This window comes from Bos indicus x Bos taurus, chromosome 20 (genome assembly GCF_003369695.1).
Source record: "Bos indicus x Bos taurus breed Angus x Brahman F1 hybrid chromosome 20, Bos_hybrid_MaternalHap_v2.0, whole genome shotgun sequence".
NCBI lineage: Eukaryota > Metazoa > Chordata > Mammalia > Artiodactyla > Bovidae > Bos > Bos indicus x Bos taurus.
Window position 1 is genome coordinate 13,447,054 of NC_040095.1, and position 17,970 is coordinate 13,465,023.

Sequence of the window (17,970 nt, forward strand, 5' to 3'; positions counted from 1 at the left end):
AGGTCTCCTGCATTACAGGTGGATTCTTTACCAGCTGAGCCACAAGGGAGACCCAAGAATACTGGAGTGGGTAGTCTATCCCTTCTCCATTCGATCTGCCTGACCCAGGAATCGAATCAGGGTCTCCTGCATTGCAGGCAGATTCTTTGCCAACTGAGCTATTTTCCTAGAGATGAACACATTTTCACATTTATTGATCTATCTAAACTTAAGTATAGCTGACTTACTGTATTACATCTTAGGTGGACAGAATAGTGATTCAGTATTTTTTTTACAGATTATACTCCATTAAAAGTTATTACAAGATAAAGGCTATAATTCCCTGTAATATAAAATATACCCTTGATGCTTATCTGTTTTATACATGTGTGTGCCACGCTACGTCACTTCAGTCATGTCCGACTCTGTGCAACCCTATCCACTACAGCCTGCCAGGCTCCTGTGTCCATGGGATTCTCCAGGCAAGAATACTGGAGTATGTTGCCATGCCCTCCTCCAGGGAACCTTACTAACGCAGGCACTGAACCTACATCTCTTATGTCTCCTGAAAGGGCAGGCAGGTTCTTTACCACTAGCACCACCACACAGTAGATTATATTTCTTACTCTCATGCCCCTAATTGGTCCCTCTCCCCTCCATGGAGGAAAATCAATCGCCCTGACTTCAGACTATACTACACAGCTACGTTAATAAAAACAGTATGGTATTGGCACAAAAACAGAAATACAGATCAATGGAACAGTACAGGAAGTCCAGAAATAAACCCACAGACCTATGATCAATTCATCTACAACAAAAGAGGTGAGAATAAACAATCGAGAAAAGACAGTCTCTTCAATAAACAGCTCTGGGAAAACTGTACAGCTACATGTAAAATAATGAAATTAGAACATTCTCTAACACCATACACAAAAATAAATTCAAAATGGATTAAAGATCTAAATGTAAGACCAAACTATAAAACTCCCAGAGGAAAACATAGGCAAAACTCTCTCCAACATAAATCACAGCAGGATCCTCTATGGCCCACCTCCCAGAGTAATGGAAATAAAAGCAAAAATAAACAAATGGGACCTAATTAAAAGCTTTTGCACAACAAAGGAAACTATAAACAAAGTGAAAAGACAGCCTTCAGAATGGGAGAAAATAATAGCAAATGAAGCAACTGACAAAGAATTAATCTCTAAAATACACAAGCAACTCCTACAGCTCAATTCCAGAAAAATAAACGACCCAATCAAAAAATGGGCCAAATAACTAAACAGATATTTCTCCAAAGAAGACATACAGATGGCTAACAAACGCATGAAAAGATGCTCAACATCACTCATTATCAGAGAAATGCAAATCAAAACCACTATGAGGTACCATCTCACGCCAATCAGAATGGCTGCGATCCAAAAGTCTACAAGCAAGAAATGCTGGAGAGAGTGTGGAGAAAAGGGAACCCTCTTACACTGTTGGTGGGAATGCAAACTAGTACAGCCACTATGGAGAACAGTGTGGAGATTCCTTAAAAAAACTGGTAATAGAACTGCCATAGGACTCAGCAATCCCACTGCTGGGCATATACACTGAGGAAACCAGAATTGAAAGAGACACGTGTACCCCAATGTTCATCGCAGCACTGTTTATAATAGCCAGGACATGGAAGCAACCTAGATGTCCATTGGCAGACGAACGGATAAGAAAGCTGTGGTACATATACACAATAGAATATTACTCAGCCATTAAAAAAAATACGTCTGAATCAGTTCTAATGAGGTGGATGAAACTGGAGCCTATTATACAGAGTGAAGTAAGTCAGAAATAAAAACACCAATACAGTATACTAACACATATATACGGAGTTCAGAAAGATGATAAGGATAACCCTATATGCAAGACAGCAAAAGAGACATAGAACAGTCTTTTGGACTCTGTGGGAGAGGGCAAGGGATGATCTGAGAGAACAGCATTGAAACATGTATATTATCATATGTGAAACAGCTCGCCAGTCCAGGTTTAATGCATGAGACAGGGTGCTCAGGGCTGGTGCAGTGGGATGACACAGAGGGATGGGATGGGAAGGGAGGTGGAAGGGGGGTTCAGGATGCGGAACACATAAATCCATGGCTGATTCATGTCAATGTATGGCAAAAAACACTACAATACTGTAAAGTAAATAGCTTCCAATTAAAATAAATTTTTAAAAAACATAAAAAAATAAAAATAAAATGCAAGTCAGATTATGCTCTGAATGACCTGACTCAAACCCTTCCAAGTGATTCCACTTGAATGAGAGTAAATGTCAAAGCTACGGCTCTACATTGTCTTTTTGCTCCAAATCCCTACCTTTCTGACCTCTATTCCTATCACTCCCATCTTGCTCACTATGTTTTAGCTACTATAGTCTTCTGTTTCTCATACATGCCATGGACACTCTCACCTTACAAACTGTACACTGGCTGTTTCTTCTTTCTGGTACATTCTTACCTTAGATATCTGCATCACTAACTTCCTCACTTCCACCAAATCCTTGTTCTCACTTTCTCAATGAGGCCTAAGCTCAATGCTTGTGTTAGCTTGTCTCCAAAGACGGCTCTTTCATCCTCATAGATAAAGTATGCATAACCTGAATTTTATCATGAATTACTTAATTCTTTAGCAATTTCAACTACCTGTTCCTTTTTCATTCTCACTTGACTTCAACAGTATTCTTTCTTTGTCATATACTCTTGTCATAAAAATTTGACTCTGTGGCTGAAATTTAATAAAATGAAGATACTATTAAACATGGCTATCCTGCTCAGATTAATCTATTTTGGTTATACATTAGAGTTCTCTTTTTACTGCTGAGAAAGAGAAAATACCTCCTGAAATCTAATCGAAGAACTAGCCTGGTACCATCAGCTAGTCCTTGGTCTTTCTATGAACAAGATGCAATCAAAGGGAGACCTTGGTATTTCCCTGTTGAACTAAGCAATTTCACATAATACCAATATTAAAGGAGGCCACTCTTTAACCACAAGAGATCAAGACAAAAGTGTATTTGTAATCACAACTTAACAAAGACAAAATGTGAATCTTGTCCAAGCCATCCCTTCTTCTAACGTGTGACTGCTGCTGCTTTAGTGCTTATAGCTTTAGCTTTGCTCTAATCTGCCCTCCCTATAGATAACATTTATTAATATTCTCAGTCACAGAATTATACTTCTTGACAGCATTGCATCCATAGCAAACGCTCATATTCTTAAATCCTCTTCCAATCATCAAGTACAAGCCCAAATCCTGTAATAGTCTTTTAGCACCCGCTGCGACTCGCCTTCCATCCCCATGGCTCAATCACAGGTAATCCTGGGGATCTTTGTTTGGAGGGCATCAATATCCCTCCAATGACCCAAATGTACAATGTAAGTTAATAGTGGTTCTTTACTGTTTCTGTGTTTTAAAGACTATGGTAACAAATAGTACAGAATGTAACACTGATTTCCAGTCAAGAGTCTGAACCAGAAACTGCAAACTTAAATGACTATACTGGCTAGGGGATAACAGATGTATGGTTAGCACCAGGTCAGTGACTGTACACCCCACTTATGGTCTACATTAACAACACACTTAGCAGTGACCAGTGATCACCAGACTACGTTTTTTAAGTTCCATGTCAGTTTAACACATGATTTTTCTTCTTTCGTTATCTTAAATAATCTGATTTATTAAAACAGCTGAATTTAAGCAACATTAACTATTAAGCAAATCAACAACTTTAGAAATTTTAAAACAGAAAAAAGTAAGTGACTTCCCCAGTAATCAATAATCCCTTGTAATCAATATAACTTCTTTGAACTTAAAAGTGAAGAGCCTTTTCCAGTACTTTGTCCCCAATCATCAGATTTTCTCAGATTCAAGGAACTGCTTCCTGTTTTGACCCATAAACGTTCAACCCATTCTTTCTGAATGTTTTGACTCAGTTTTAAAAAGGCATAATTAACCTCTCCAGCATTCCCGTATCAGACAGAAAGATCTGAACTACTCTTTCTGGTTTCTCTGCATTAAAATTCCTAGTTTCTATTCAGTGTGCTTTTATAGAGAGAACTGATAGCTAGATAGTCTTCGTTTCTTTTCTCCCTCCATCAGCTTTCTCTATCAACCCCTTCTGCAAATTATTTTAATCATCATCTCTAATAGTCTGCTCAAGAAAACAGGCCAGGACTTCGCTGGCAGTCTAGTGGCTAAGAATTCATCTTGCTATGCAGGAGATGTGGGGGTTCAACCCCTTAGGGAACTAAGATCCCACATGCTACACAGTGCAGCAAAAAAGAAAAAAAAAAAAAAAAAGAAGCCACATGAACACAATGGATGTTAAATGTTAATTTCTCTAACACCAGTTGCTATTTGCAGTGACTTGGCATAGTAGCCTGGTGAGATTTTCCTTTCTTTAAAAAGCTAACAATACCAAAACTTTAGACAAGAAAAAGGACAAATTAACACTCGTAAATTAAGACTTTAGTTTTATTATCAAATGATAAAAAGTGAATTCCTTACAAAATGAAGACAAATATCAACACCTTAAATTTATATACTTCCTGTATACACACTGGTCCACAATGTGGTTAGCAGTCTCATGAGGCAGAACGGGAAGTGGTAATATTGATGAAAGTATGTATAGTCTAACTGAGAATGAGATTAATTTCCAAATATAGCAACATGGCAAATAAAGAAATAATGATCAGAATACAATTCAATTTTTCTCTTTCTAAACAAATGTTTTAATCACTAAGCCATATTACTTGCCAGTGAGAAACACTGGAAGAAATATTAGAATATCAGAAACTAAGAAAATATGAAAGTAAAGAATCCTAAAACAAGTGCTTTTAAATAAATACAGCTTGCTGAAACACTAATAAAGCATGCCACAATGTTTCCTGCCTCCTTCCAAGCAGGGGTCATATAGATAGTAAACATGAAAAAAATATGTTATATTAAGATAGAATATCATTAGATTGAACTGATAAAAACACCTAAAAGGATAAGAATACTAGAACTTGGATACAAGATTAAAGAATCTTATGCAACATTTAACATAATGAGATGTTGTAACAGAGAAAATATTTAGGGGTATGCTGCTGCTGCTAAATCGCTTCAGTCGTGTCCGACTCTGTGCGACCCCATAGATGGCAGCCCACTAGGCTCCCCTGTCCCTGGGATTCTCCAGGCAAGAACACTGGAGTATATTTAGGGGTAATTCAATTTTCTCATTCAGAATAAAAGATGAAACTCATCCATCTCTAACATAATGGCCATCTTAATACTAAATAAAAGTAATTCCAAAATTTGATAAACACTGCTTTCATTTAACGTGCTATCCTTTCTTTTAAGCAAGCTGTTAACTTAAATGTACAAATAATGAAACTCAAAATTCTCATAATCAACCACATCATGCTGTAATATGTGTAATATATTCCTGTTTTCAATAATGTAGACTTGGAGTTCTCTGGTGGCCTAGTGGTTAGGATTCTGGGCTTTCACTGCTGTGGCCTGGGTTCAGTCTGTAGTCAGAAAACTGATATCCCACAAGCCATAAGGCACAGCCAAAAAGTAATAATAATGTAGACTCGTATAAGCATATACTTGAGGCTTACACAAGTTAATTAAAATACTCTCAACTCTATAAAAGTAAAATGGGTTAATTACATCAGTCGTAATGATGACTATTAGATTAGGAATTAGAAGTACTAGAATTTTTGTCAGTCAAGGAATGGTTCTGACATAATCATAGTTTCTTGTCTCTCTTCACTTACTTTGTTCATCATCAATGAAATGCAGTTGCATTTAGACATAAGTTTAAGACTAAGAAGAGAAGAAAACAAATAAAAGGCAAGGGACTGATTCTGCCATTTAAAAAATAGATGCGATCACATAGAAAGACAAGAAAAGAATAGACAAAATCAGCTTAATTTTTAATGAAATAAATTGTAAGATTTTACTGATAACAATAACTAATGCCATTCTCTTTCAGAGAAGAATACTTAAGTGCTTATCCTAAATCTTTTGGTCACATAGAAATTCTAACTCTTCAAAAAACACTCACAAGCTGACAGAATTGTACAAAGCAGGTTTTCAATAATCCACAAAGAACTGCTGAAGCTAGAATGAAAAAAAAAGAAACACTACAGTCCAATGGGTTGTCATAACTCAAACACGTTATTCTTTGCATGAAAGTCTAAGATACTGATTGAATGATGTTGTAGGGCGTAACTGCACAATTCTCAAGTTTAGAGAAGTCTGGAATTACTGCATTTTCAGGAGGAGAATAAAGCATGTACATTATTGAGCCAAGGAACAGTTTCATACTATGAAGACTATTAACATTGGTTACTAGCCTTTGTGTATGTGATTTTACCCTTAACACCAAAAAGTAGAAGAGATAACCCTTCAGAGTGGAAGGTTACACTTAATGACTTCTAATGTCACAGTTCCAAATTTCTACAATGCTACTTAACTGTCAGTGTATGTACAGCTACAATGGTAATGGATCAAGTTCATTTTCTTTGGAATTTACACAATACTTGCCACTCTATTAAGCATGAGGAATGGAGACAAATTTCAAACTGCCCTTGAAGAAGCTGAGGAAATTAATTAACCTAAAATAAAATCATGAGAAGAAAACTCTTAACAACTAAAAGTCAGCTGATCTGAACTCTACAAAAACAACATCACAAAAAGATGGACAAGCTGGTTTTAAAAGATCAAAGAGACACAACTGAAAGCTACATGTGATCTTTAACTTGGTGTAGGTTGGGCAAATAGCTAAAAAGGGCATTACTAGGCAACAGGGGAAAATATGGTGTCAAATTTCTTGAGTGATAATGATATTGTGGTTATGTATAAGGATTTCCTTGGTCTTGGGAAATGCTTATTCTAATATTATTCCAATATATTGTAATATGCTCACTCTAAAATTTTTAAGTGTTACTTCTCTCTCACTTCAAGGTAAGGAATTAACAATTTGGAACATCTCTTCCACACTTTAATGTTCAAACTAAGCACACAAAACCAAGACAATGTACCCCAAGAGAACAGTGACTATGTCCTTTTACTTTTCATCATTAATTTGTAATCCAAGCTCCTAATAAAGTATTTGGCACAGAGTAGTCTCTCAATAAGTATTTGCTGATGTTCAATTCATTAATGTAGCACAACTTTTTTTTAAACTTTAACATTACACTGTAAATATTTTACGTCAGTATCATTAGGAGCTACATTACAGTCCATGCTTACAGATGATTCAAAATGTGTTATTAACAATCGACATTACAGCTACTTGTTACTAGTTTCTCATCATCACAAACATGGCAGTAAATATATATATGAAAAAAGATTTAAGGACACAGATGTGCATGCACATATCCACAGCATTTCAATTAAAGCTATTTAAAAATGTTTATACTTATTCTTCATTTTGCTTTAAATTCTCATAGATTTATACATATATATAAAAAAACTAATATAACAGACTGCAATCTGACTTTTAAAATTCTTTTTTATCTGGTAAAATACAAAAGAAATTTTATTTATTTAACATGTTCCCCAAGCACAAAAATTTAGAAAGAAAGAATCTTACCATTCTTGCTGACATCCAGTTCCCTGAGATTGATGAGATTTGCAATAGATGCTGGTAATGCTGTTAAATCATTATCTGGCAAACTCAGTTTGTGTAGAGACTGACAGTTAAAAAGTTGCTGTTGAAACAAGGTAGAGAAGGATGTTGATTATTCCTTCAGTTTCCTTAAATATTTCATTTATTAACCGTTAGAAAGACAAATATTATTAACATCATTAAAACTGAATGAATTATACCTACACACATACCAGAGAAGACCTCTTATTATTTTATGCTATTATATATTTGAATACAATTGGACTACTCAGAATGATTTATATCCTCACACTTCTACCCTGGGCAAAATGCACTTAACAAAATCTAGCATATGGTGTATTTTCTGTTAGGGTCATAAGAAATAAGTGGCTGCTAAATCTAGTAAACTAAAAGGGCTTCCCCAATGGCTCAGATGGTAAAGAATCTGCTTGCAATTCAGGAGACCCAGGTTCAATCCCTGGGTCAGGAAGATTCCCTGGAGAAGGGAATGGCTACCCACTCCAGTATTATTGACTGGAGAGCTGCATGGACAGAGGAGCCTGGTGGGCTATGGTCCATGGGATAGCAAAGAGTCAGACACAACTGAGCAACTAACCCTTTCACTTTCACTTTGGATCTTATGTTTCAAGTATCCTTATTCCAAAATGTAAGTTTATAAGCTGAATTTATATAAATTCAAATATGTAAAATTGGTTTTAAATTAATTAAAATATAGAACTCTGATTTGAGAGAAAAATAAAATAAGGGAGCAAACATACTGTTATGCTAAAATCACAATAATGAAAATGGGACTTAAATATATTTAACCAAAGGCAGTAAGTACCAGAGAAGGTAATGGCAACCCACTCCAGTACTCTTGCCTGTGCCTGCAAAATCCCATGGACGAAGGAGCCTGGTAGGCTACAGTCCATGGGATCTCGAAGAGTCGTACGCGACTGAGCGACCTCACTTTCACTTTTCACTTTCATGCACTGGAGAAGGAAATGGCAACCCACTCCAGTACTCTTGCCCGGAGAATCCCAGGGATGGGAGCCTGGTGGGCCACCATCTATGGGGTCGCACAGAGTCGGACACGACTGATGTGACTTAGCAGCAGCAGCAGCAGCAGTAAGTACATGGGCTACTTCTAAGCTTCATATTAAAAAAAAAAAAAAAAAAAAAACCTTTGCAGAGTACAGAGGATTTTTAGGTACTGAAAATACTATGTTTGATTGCATAATGATGAATACATGTCATTATATGCATTGTGCTATCCACAGACTGCACTACACCAAGAGCAAACCATAATGTCAACTATGGACTTTGGGTGATTATGATTTTTCAACACAGGTTCATCAGTTCTAAGTACTATGGTGGTTTAATCACTCTGGTACCAAAGCGGGGATGCTGGTAACGGTGGAAGCCATGCATGTGTGGGGACAGGTTACATATTTGGTAAATCTATGTGCATGTGTTAGTCACCTAGTCATGTCTAACTCTTTGTGACCCCACGGACTGTAGCTGGCCAGGCTCCTCTGTCCATGGAATTCTCCAGGCAAGAATACTAGTGGGTTGCCATTCCCTTCTCCAGAAGATATTCCCAATGACCCAAGGATTGAACCTGGGTCTCCTGCACTGCACACAGATTCGTTACCATCTGAGCCATTATGTGGCCTTGGGAAATCTCTATACTTGCCTCTTAGTTTTGCTGTTGATCTAGAATTGCTTTAAAAAGTAAAATCTTTAGGAAAAAACAAAACTGTGTGCAGGATGGCACTGAATAAATCCTATTTAAGGAGAGCATTCTTCCAAAAATGGAAAATTGCTAGGCATGATAAGTGATTCAGTTATTTGCACTATCATAGCATCCCTCTCTCTTTTCAACACAGTTCCCAAAATGAGACCTCACTGGTGGTGATTAGAAAATGGGACTAATTTTGGTCTTCCATTTTCTCTAGGAGACCTAGCTAAGGAAGATAAATTCCCTGCTGAAAAATAACACGCAAGCAAACAGTCAATTACAAAGCACCCTATCACAACCTAGGGAAGAAATTCATGATCACGCAACCCACAACTTCTAATATTTTATCCACAGCTATATAAAGATTTCTTTATAAGACAATCTCAGATGGTGCTGGCTTTCAGAATGATTTTACTACTATACTAGCCACCCAAACAGCAACTCTTTCAAAACAATGCTGCCATCCGGGATATATATAAATACACACATAAATCTAAAACAAATATTTTATGTTATAATAGATACAGGCAACATTCCCTATTTTTTACTCTATGATAGTTAGGGTTACCAAATAAAATACAGGATGCCTGGTTAAACTTGAAGTTCAGATAAACAATAATTTTTTTAGTGAGAGAGGTGTCCTATACACTGCATGAAACACACTTACACTAAAAAATTACTATTTATTTGAAATTTGTAATTTAATTGGATGTCTTATATTTTTTGTCTTCTAAATCTGCCAGTCCAAATAAGAGTTTATTTTTTGGAAATGCCCCATATATTAAATTGATTTTTATGAGCCACTAATGAGTCTACACCCACAGCTTAAAAAACACTGTTGTTTGGGTGGTAAAACTATTGCAACTTTCTCTGCAAAAATAAGAAACTGAGTAGGGGATGAAGTCAGGTTAGAATTTAAGGGAAAAAAAGAAGTAACAACTAAAATATCTTAGCAAGCAAGTTGTTAATGGGAGAGGATGTTTCATGGCAACAAACCAACTTTCTCCTGCTAGTTGTTCCTATATTTCAGAAACATTAGGTCCTCCAAAGCCCTTCCAAACAAAACTGAAATGGGGAAAACAGAATAGTACCTCTGCAAAGCTGTTAAAAAAACAAAATTCTGATGTGATAACTAAAAGGACAATTTATCCTCAATTACTAGATCAAAAACTCATGAAAACTAGAAAAACATTAATTTCAATTCTTTGTCTAGGTAAATCTGTTGGCTGCAGAAACTATAGAGTCTTATTATCTACTTTGGGCTTCCCTGGTAGCTCAGCTGGTAAAGAATCCGCCTGCAATGTAGGAAACTCCAGTTCAATTCCTGGGTCGGGAAGATCCCCTGGAGAAGGGAACTGCTACCCACTCCAGTATTCTTGGGCTTCCCTGGTGGCTCATTTGGTAAAGAATCCGCCTGCAATGCAGGAGACCTGGGTTCGATCCCTGGGTTGGAATGATCCCTGGAGAAGGGAACTGCTACCCACTCCAGTATTCTGGCCTTGAGAATTTCATGGATTGTATAGTCCATGAGGTCCCAAAGAGCTGGACATGACTGAGTGACTTTCACTTCACTTTACTATCTACCTTAGTGGCTCTAACAAGCCTGGAATTAAATATAAAATTTTAAATTATTTGCATAAATAAGCCATTAACTTGAAAAGATAAAGCAATTAACTTCAAGAGATAAAGGTTAAAAATTCAATTTAAAAAACCTGAATTGTGTTACGTATTCTAAAGATGAAATTAAACCAAAACAGGGGCAATAATATATACATATGTATCAGCATTATGGCAACACTAGGAATATCATATTTCTAGGCATAAAAATAACCAAAGGCAATTCTTGAAAGATCAGATTAACATACCTTTGGAAGCTCTTCAATCTGATTAGCATCTAAGTAGAGCTCCTCCAAAGTTTTCTCAAAAGTAAAAATCTCTTTGGGAACCTGTTCCAAACTGCAATGAGAATAATCAAGAGTAGTGACAGTCTCCTCTTCTCCTCGAAGACAACGACATGGTACCAACCGCACAAATAAACTTCGTTTTGTAGTCATTTTTAGACACTGAAATATGCAAACAAAAATAAGTTTAGTAAAAGCATTATAACAATTTTTCAAAACAAACTATTCCAGTTCAATTCTCAGAGTTTATACCTCACAGATAAATATTCCCTTCTGTAAACACACTCAACAGAATGCATTTACACTGCTTTCCTATCAAATTTTTTATATTTGTCGTTGTTGTTCAGTCACTAAGTCCTATCTGATTCTTTGTGATCCCATGGACTATAGGATGCCAGGCTCTCCTGTCCTTCACCATCTCCTGGAGTTTACTCAGAACCATTCATGTCCATTGAGTCAGTGATGCTATCCGCACATCTCAACCTCTGCCGCCCCCTTCTCCTTCTGCCCAGCAACAGGGTCTTTCCCAGTGAGCTGGGTCTTTCCCAGTGAGCTGGCTCTTTGCATCAAGTGACCAAAGTATTGGAGCTTCAGCTTCAGCATCAGTCCTTCCAATGAATACTCAGGGCTGATTTCCTGTAGGATTGACTGGTTTGATCTTGCAGTCCAGGAGACTCTCAAGAGTATTCTCCAACATCACACTTCAAAAGCATCAATTCTTCAGTGCTCAGTTTTCTTTATGGTCCAATTCTCACATGACCACTGGAAAAACCATAGCTTTGACTGTCCACGCCTTTGTTGGCAAAGTGATGTCTCTGCTTTTTAATATGCTGTTTAGGTTGGTCACAGCTTTCCGTCCAAGGAGCAAGCGTCTTTTTCATGGTTACAGTCACTGTCCACAGTGAATCTGGAACTCAAGGAAAAAAATGTCTGTCACTGCTTCCACATTTCCCCCTTCTATTTGTCATGAAGTGATGGGACCGGATACCATGATCTTAGCTTTTTTAATGTTGAAGTTTTAAGCCAGCTTTTTCACTCTCTTCTCTCACATTCATCAAGAGGCTCTTTAGTTTCTCTTCACTCTCTGCCATTACGATGGTATTATTTGCATACGATGAGGTTGTTGATATTTCTCCCGGCAATCGAGCTTGATATTCTAGCTTGATATTCATCCAGCCCAGCATTTTGCATAATGTACTCTGCAGAGAAGTTAAATAAGCAGGGTAACAATATATAGTCTTGTCTCACTACTTTCCCAATTTTGAACCAGTCTGTTGTTCCATGTCCGGTTCTAGCTATTGCTTCTTGACCTGCATACAGGTTTCTCAGGAGGCAGGTAAGGTAGTCTGGTATTTTCATCTCTTTAAGAATTTTCCACAGTTTGCTGTGATTCACAGTCAAAGGCTTTAGCATAGTCAATAAAGCAGAAATAGATGTTTTTCTGGAATTTCCTTGCTTTCTCTATGATCCAATGAATGTTGACAATTTGATCTCTGGTTCCTCTGCCTTTTCTAAATTCAGCTTGTACATCTGGAAGCTCTTAGTTCACGTACTGCTGCTGAGGCCTAGCTTGAAGGACTTAGAGCATAATCTTCCTAGCATGTGAAATGGGCACAATTACACTGTAATTTGAATGTTGTTTGGGATTGGAATGAAAACATATTTTCCAGTCTGGTGGCCCCTGCTGAGTTTTCCAAACTTGCTGACATATTGAGTGCAGCACTTTAACATCATCATCTTTTAGGATTTGAAATAACTCAGCTGGAATTCCATCCCCTCCATTATCTTTATTCGTAGTAATGCTTTTTAAGGCCCATTTCACTTCACACTCAAATTTATAGTGAATTTAAAAATAAACTCAAGCACTTTTGTACTTCACAAAATGATCCTAAAAGTAACCATTTGTTGTTGTTGTTTGTTCAGTTGCACAGTTGTGTCCGAATGTTTTCAATCCCGTGGACTGCAGTACACCAGGCCTCCCTGTCCATCACCACCTCCTGGAGCTTACTCAAACTCATGTCCATTGAGTTGGTGATGCCATCCAACCATCTCATCCTCTGTCGTTTTCTCCTCCATCAATCTTTCCCAGCATCAGGATCTTTTCTAATGAGTTGGCTCTTCACATCATGTGGCCAAAGTATTGAAGCTTCAGTTTCACCATCAGTCCCTCTAATGAATATTCAGGGTTGATTTCCTTTAGGATTGACTGGTTTGATCTCTGTGCTGTCCAAAGGACTCTCAAGAGTCTTCTCCAACACCACAGTTCAAAGTAACCATTTATATGCTTCTAAAAGAACCATTTCAGAATGACACCTCCCTTATGGCAGAAAGCCAAGAAGAACTGAGGAGCCTCTTGATGAAAGTGAAAGAGGAGAGTAAAAAAGCTGGCTTAAAACTCAACATTCAGAAAACTAAGATCATGGCATCCGATCCCATCATTTCATGACAAACAGATGGGGAAACAATGGAAACAGTGAGAGACTTTATTTTCTTGGGCTCCAAAATCACTGAAGATGGTGACTGCAGCCATGAAATTAAAAGACGCTTGCTCCTTGGAAGAAAAGTTATGACAAACATAGACAGCATATTAAAAAGCAAAGACATTACTGTGCTGACAAAGGTCCGTCTAGTCAAAGCTATGGTTTTTCCAGTAGTCACGTATGGATGTGAGAGTTGGACCATAAAGAAAGCTGAGCACTGAAGAATTGATGCTTTTGAACTGTGGTGTTGGAGAAGACTCTTGAGAGTCCCTTGGACTGCAAGGTCATCCAATCAGTCAATCCTAAAGGGAATCAACCCTGAATATTCATTGGCAGGACTGATGCTGAAGATGAAACTCCAATACTTCGGCCACCTTGGAAGAACTGACTCATTGGAAAAGATGCTGTTGCTGGGAAAGATTGAAGGCAGGAGGAGAAGGGATGACAGAGGATGATGGTTGGATGGCATCACTGACTTGATGGACATGAGTTTAAGCAAGCTCCGGGAGTTGGCGATGGACAGGGAAGCCTGGAGTGCTGCTGTCCATGGGATCGCAAAGAGTCGGACAGGACGGAGCTACTGAACTGAACTGAAAAGAACTAGGCTTTATAAGTCTGCTCATCAACAAGAAAAACCCTAATATAACAAAGAAATTTATTTAACTTCTGATTAAGAGCTGCTTCTTAATTAAGAACTTGACTATATGCAATTCTGAGTAGAAAAGTGGGAGTGCAAAGGTATTTTCAGGTCTCCCTAACCAGCCATTTAACTTTCCTGTAACTCTCCCACATCAGAATTCCTATCTATGCGAAGTATATTTTGTTTCAATTAATGCTGTTCTTTTAATTTTTCTGAAGTGTACAGATTTTATATTTGCTTAAGGTTACACACTAGAGAAGAAACTTGCTTCAATAAAGTGCTGCTGCTGCTGCTAAGTCGCTTAAGTCGTGTCCGACTCTGTGCAACTCCATAGACGGCAGCCCACCAGTGCAGACTTCATTTCAATCTAACTGGGGGAAAGATTCAATTCTGAATTAGTGAAAATTTTCAAGGCTAGTTTTATTAAGAACACATACATACATACAGAGGTTAATTCCAACTAGGAGGTTAACATTAATTTACTAAAAGAAAAAGCCCATCTCAATAAAATAAGAATGACTTCTAATTAATGTTATCAATTCTTTGCAAAATAATAATAAATTCTTGCCCTAGGCAGAAGACTCCATTAAAGTATTAGATTACTTCTACCCAGAGCCAAGACTAGGTTAAAGCCAGTGAGGCAAATGCCTCAGACACAGTAAAACCCTTCAGTAATCAAACTAAGTATTTTAATGCAACATTTTTGTAAAAAATCAAACTCTTGGAAAAATAATTCATTAATCCACGGTTAATTTAAAAGTAAAGACAGAATCAGTATGACTAATTTTTCTCTTTTGCCTCAGGCTCCAACATGAATCTGCAAGGCATTGATTCTAACTCTTCAAATTATATCATATTCTTAAAGTGTTTGACAGTAAGGGTTAAGTATTTCCCTAGCAAGTAAAGAAAAAAAAATCTGACTATTCTTACTTAATCACCATGTGCACCAGGCACTGTGCTAAATTCTTCATATAAACTATATGTTTATTCTCATTTCATCCTCATGTATCTTAAGGCATGTACTATTATCATCCCCATTTTCCATAAAGAAACTGATTCTGTACTCATACTGCACTATACTATTTCTCAATATATTAGGATATACTCATCTCAGAAATCAAACATCAATTGGTCTTTACTACATACTTCTCCTTTAGGGTTTATAGAGACAAACAACTGATGGGAGTTCAGGACAAAATACGGTACTCAGGGAATACTTAGTATCTTAACCTAAAGGAATTTGAGAAAATAGCAGAAGCAGGAAGGTCACTCTGATCTCTGTGCCTTTCCCCCCGAAACAGGTCATAAAAATGTTTCTGTTAAAGGGGTCTTCTTTATACTAGAAGGTATCTCTAAAGATGAAGGGAGAGAAATTCTAATGAACAGGGCCTGCTAAATCTCCCCGTTTACTACATTTACTCTTTGACCTATTGTATTTCTACACAACAGTCCACTTTATCAAACATCACATAAAAATACTTGTTTAACTGTTTCTTTGGGTCTTCCTTTCCTTACAAAGGCTCCCTGTGTCCTTTAAAACTTACATTAAACAAATGAATACATTTTTCTCCTGTTAATCTGTCTTTGTCAGTTAAATTTTCAGACCCAGCCAGGAACCCTAACAGGGGGAAGGGAAAATTTTTCCTTCCTTACACTAATAATGTCAAACATCAAATGTTTCTATCTAAAATTTCTGTGTCATGGGGATGTAATGTACAGCATGGTGACTACAGCTAATAATACTGTACTGCATATCTGCAAGTTGCTAAGACAGTAGATTGAAAGCTCTCATCACACACACACACAAATTGCTTCTATGTATGGTGATGGATGGTTGCTAGACATATTATAAGGATCATTTTCCAACATATGCTAAGTCGCTTCAGTTGTGGCCGACTCTGTGCGACCCCATAGACGGCAGCCCACCAGGCTCCCCCGTCCCTGGGATTCTCCAGGCAAGAACACTGGAGTGGGTTGCCATTTCCTTCTCCAGTGCATGAAAGTGAAAAGCCAAAGTGAAGTCGCTCAATAGCGTCAGACCCTCAGCGACCCCATGGACTGCAGCCTATCAGGCTCCTCCATCCATGGAATTTTCCAGGCAAGAGTAGTGGAGTGGGGTGCCATTGCCTTCTTTGTCCAACATATACAAATACTAATCATTATGTCATATACTTCAAACTAATGTAATGTTATATATAAACTATACCTCAATAAAAAAAAAGTTACTTTGTCAATAAAGTTTACTGAATATCCTTCAGTTCAGTTCAGTTCAGTCACTCAGTCCTGTCCAACTCTTTGCGACCCCATGAATCACACCACGCCAGGCCTCCCTGTCCATCACAAACTCCCGGAGTTCACTCAGACTCATGTCCATCGAGTCGGTGATGCCATCCAGCCATCTCATCCTCTGTCGTCCCCTTCTCCTCCTGCCCCCAATCCCTCCCAGCATCAGTCTTTTCCAATAAGTCAACTCTTCGCATGAGGTGGCCAAAGTACTGGAGTTTCAGCTTTAGCATCATTCCTTCCAAAGAACATCCAGGGCTGATCTTGCAGTCCAAGGGACTCTCAAGAGTTTTCTCCCACACCACAGTTTTATGAAGGTGCATTTTACTCAGAAAAAGCAGTTTTATTGACCTAATAAGAATTTAATCATTAAAGGGGAATTTAGCTTATACTTGTATGTTTAATGAGATAATGAAAAAAAGATTCTAAAAATGAATATACACTTTCTTTTTCAACTGATAATGACTTAGGGGGGACATTTAAGAAAAGTGGGGAAAAAACTATCTGCTTTGTCCAATATGGTAGACAGAGTGGCATTTTAACCTGAAAATTCAAGTTAAATCAAATGAAATTTTAAATCTAGTTTCTTAGTCACACTGACTATATTGTAAATGCTCAATACTCACAGGTGGCTAATGGATACCATACTGAATAAAAAAAGATAAGGAACATTTCTATTACTGTAGAGACAGCACTAATATAATACTTCAAACTATTACTCTGGTTCATATTATAACTACTATATGCTTATACTTATATATCATAGTATTCAATAATTTGCAAAATATGTCCTAAAAAAATCCATTTTCCAGAAATCATAATGGATGTGAAAGCGTAACTCCCAGCTGAGAATAATGGAACATGACACACTGTTACCAAATACAATGATTTAAGAGTGGGGGATTTCCCTGGTGGTCCAGTGCTTAAGACTCCACACTCCTTATAAAGACAGCATGGCTTCAATCCCTGGTCTGGAAATTAAGATCTCCTGTGCTACACAGAGTGGTCAGTAAAAAAGAAGAGTATATTTATTTTAGTATATTATTTAGTATATTAAATCGTATGTGCAGGGCACTTGAGGTAGAAGGCAATTTACAGGGCAGAATAATTGCTAATGGAAGTAAAATGACCTCTAAGACGTTTCTGTAGTCCTAATAATACTGCAGAACTTCTCAGAAAAGAATGTGAATTCAGAAAAAAAAAACTAGATACTTAGCTTTAGGAAACCACAAAGAGTTTATATTTCAAATGAAAACTTTGAGAATTAAAAAACAAAACAAAACAGAACTTCCTGTGGACAGAGGCAG

At 37.3% G+C, this 17,970-nt stretch overlaps 1 protein-coding gene across 8 annotated transcripts in view; it reads right to left on the minus strand.

Annotated features, from left to right (window-relative positions):
* ERBIN (erbb2 interacting protein) overlaps positions 1 to 17,970 on the minus strand; it is a 129,316-nt gene that overhangs the window by 64,889 nt on the left and 46,457 nt on the right. For all 8 annotated transcript variants that reach the window (XM_027520286.1, XM_027520292.1, XM_027520291.1 and 5 more), the window contains exons 3-4: positions 11,225 to 11,422; positions 7,604 to 7,721 (exon numbers count right to left, since the gene is read on the minus strand). In XM_027520286.1, coding sequence (XP_027376087.1) covers positions 7,604 to 7,721; positions 11,225 to 11,413 — 307 coding nt within the window. In that variant the 5' untranslated portion in view covers positions 11,414 to 11,422. The remainder of the gene's footprint in view (positions 1 to 7,603; positions 7,722 to 11,224; positions 11,423 to 17,970) is intronic.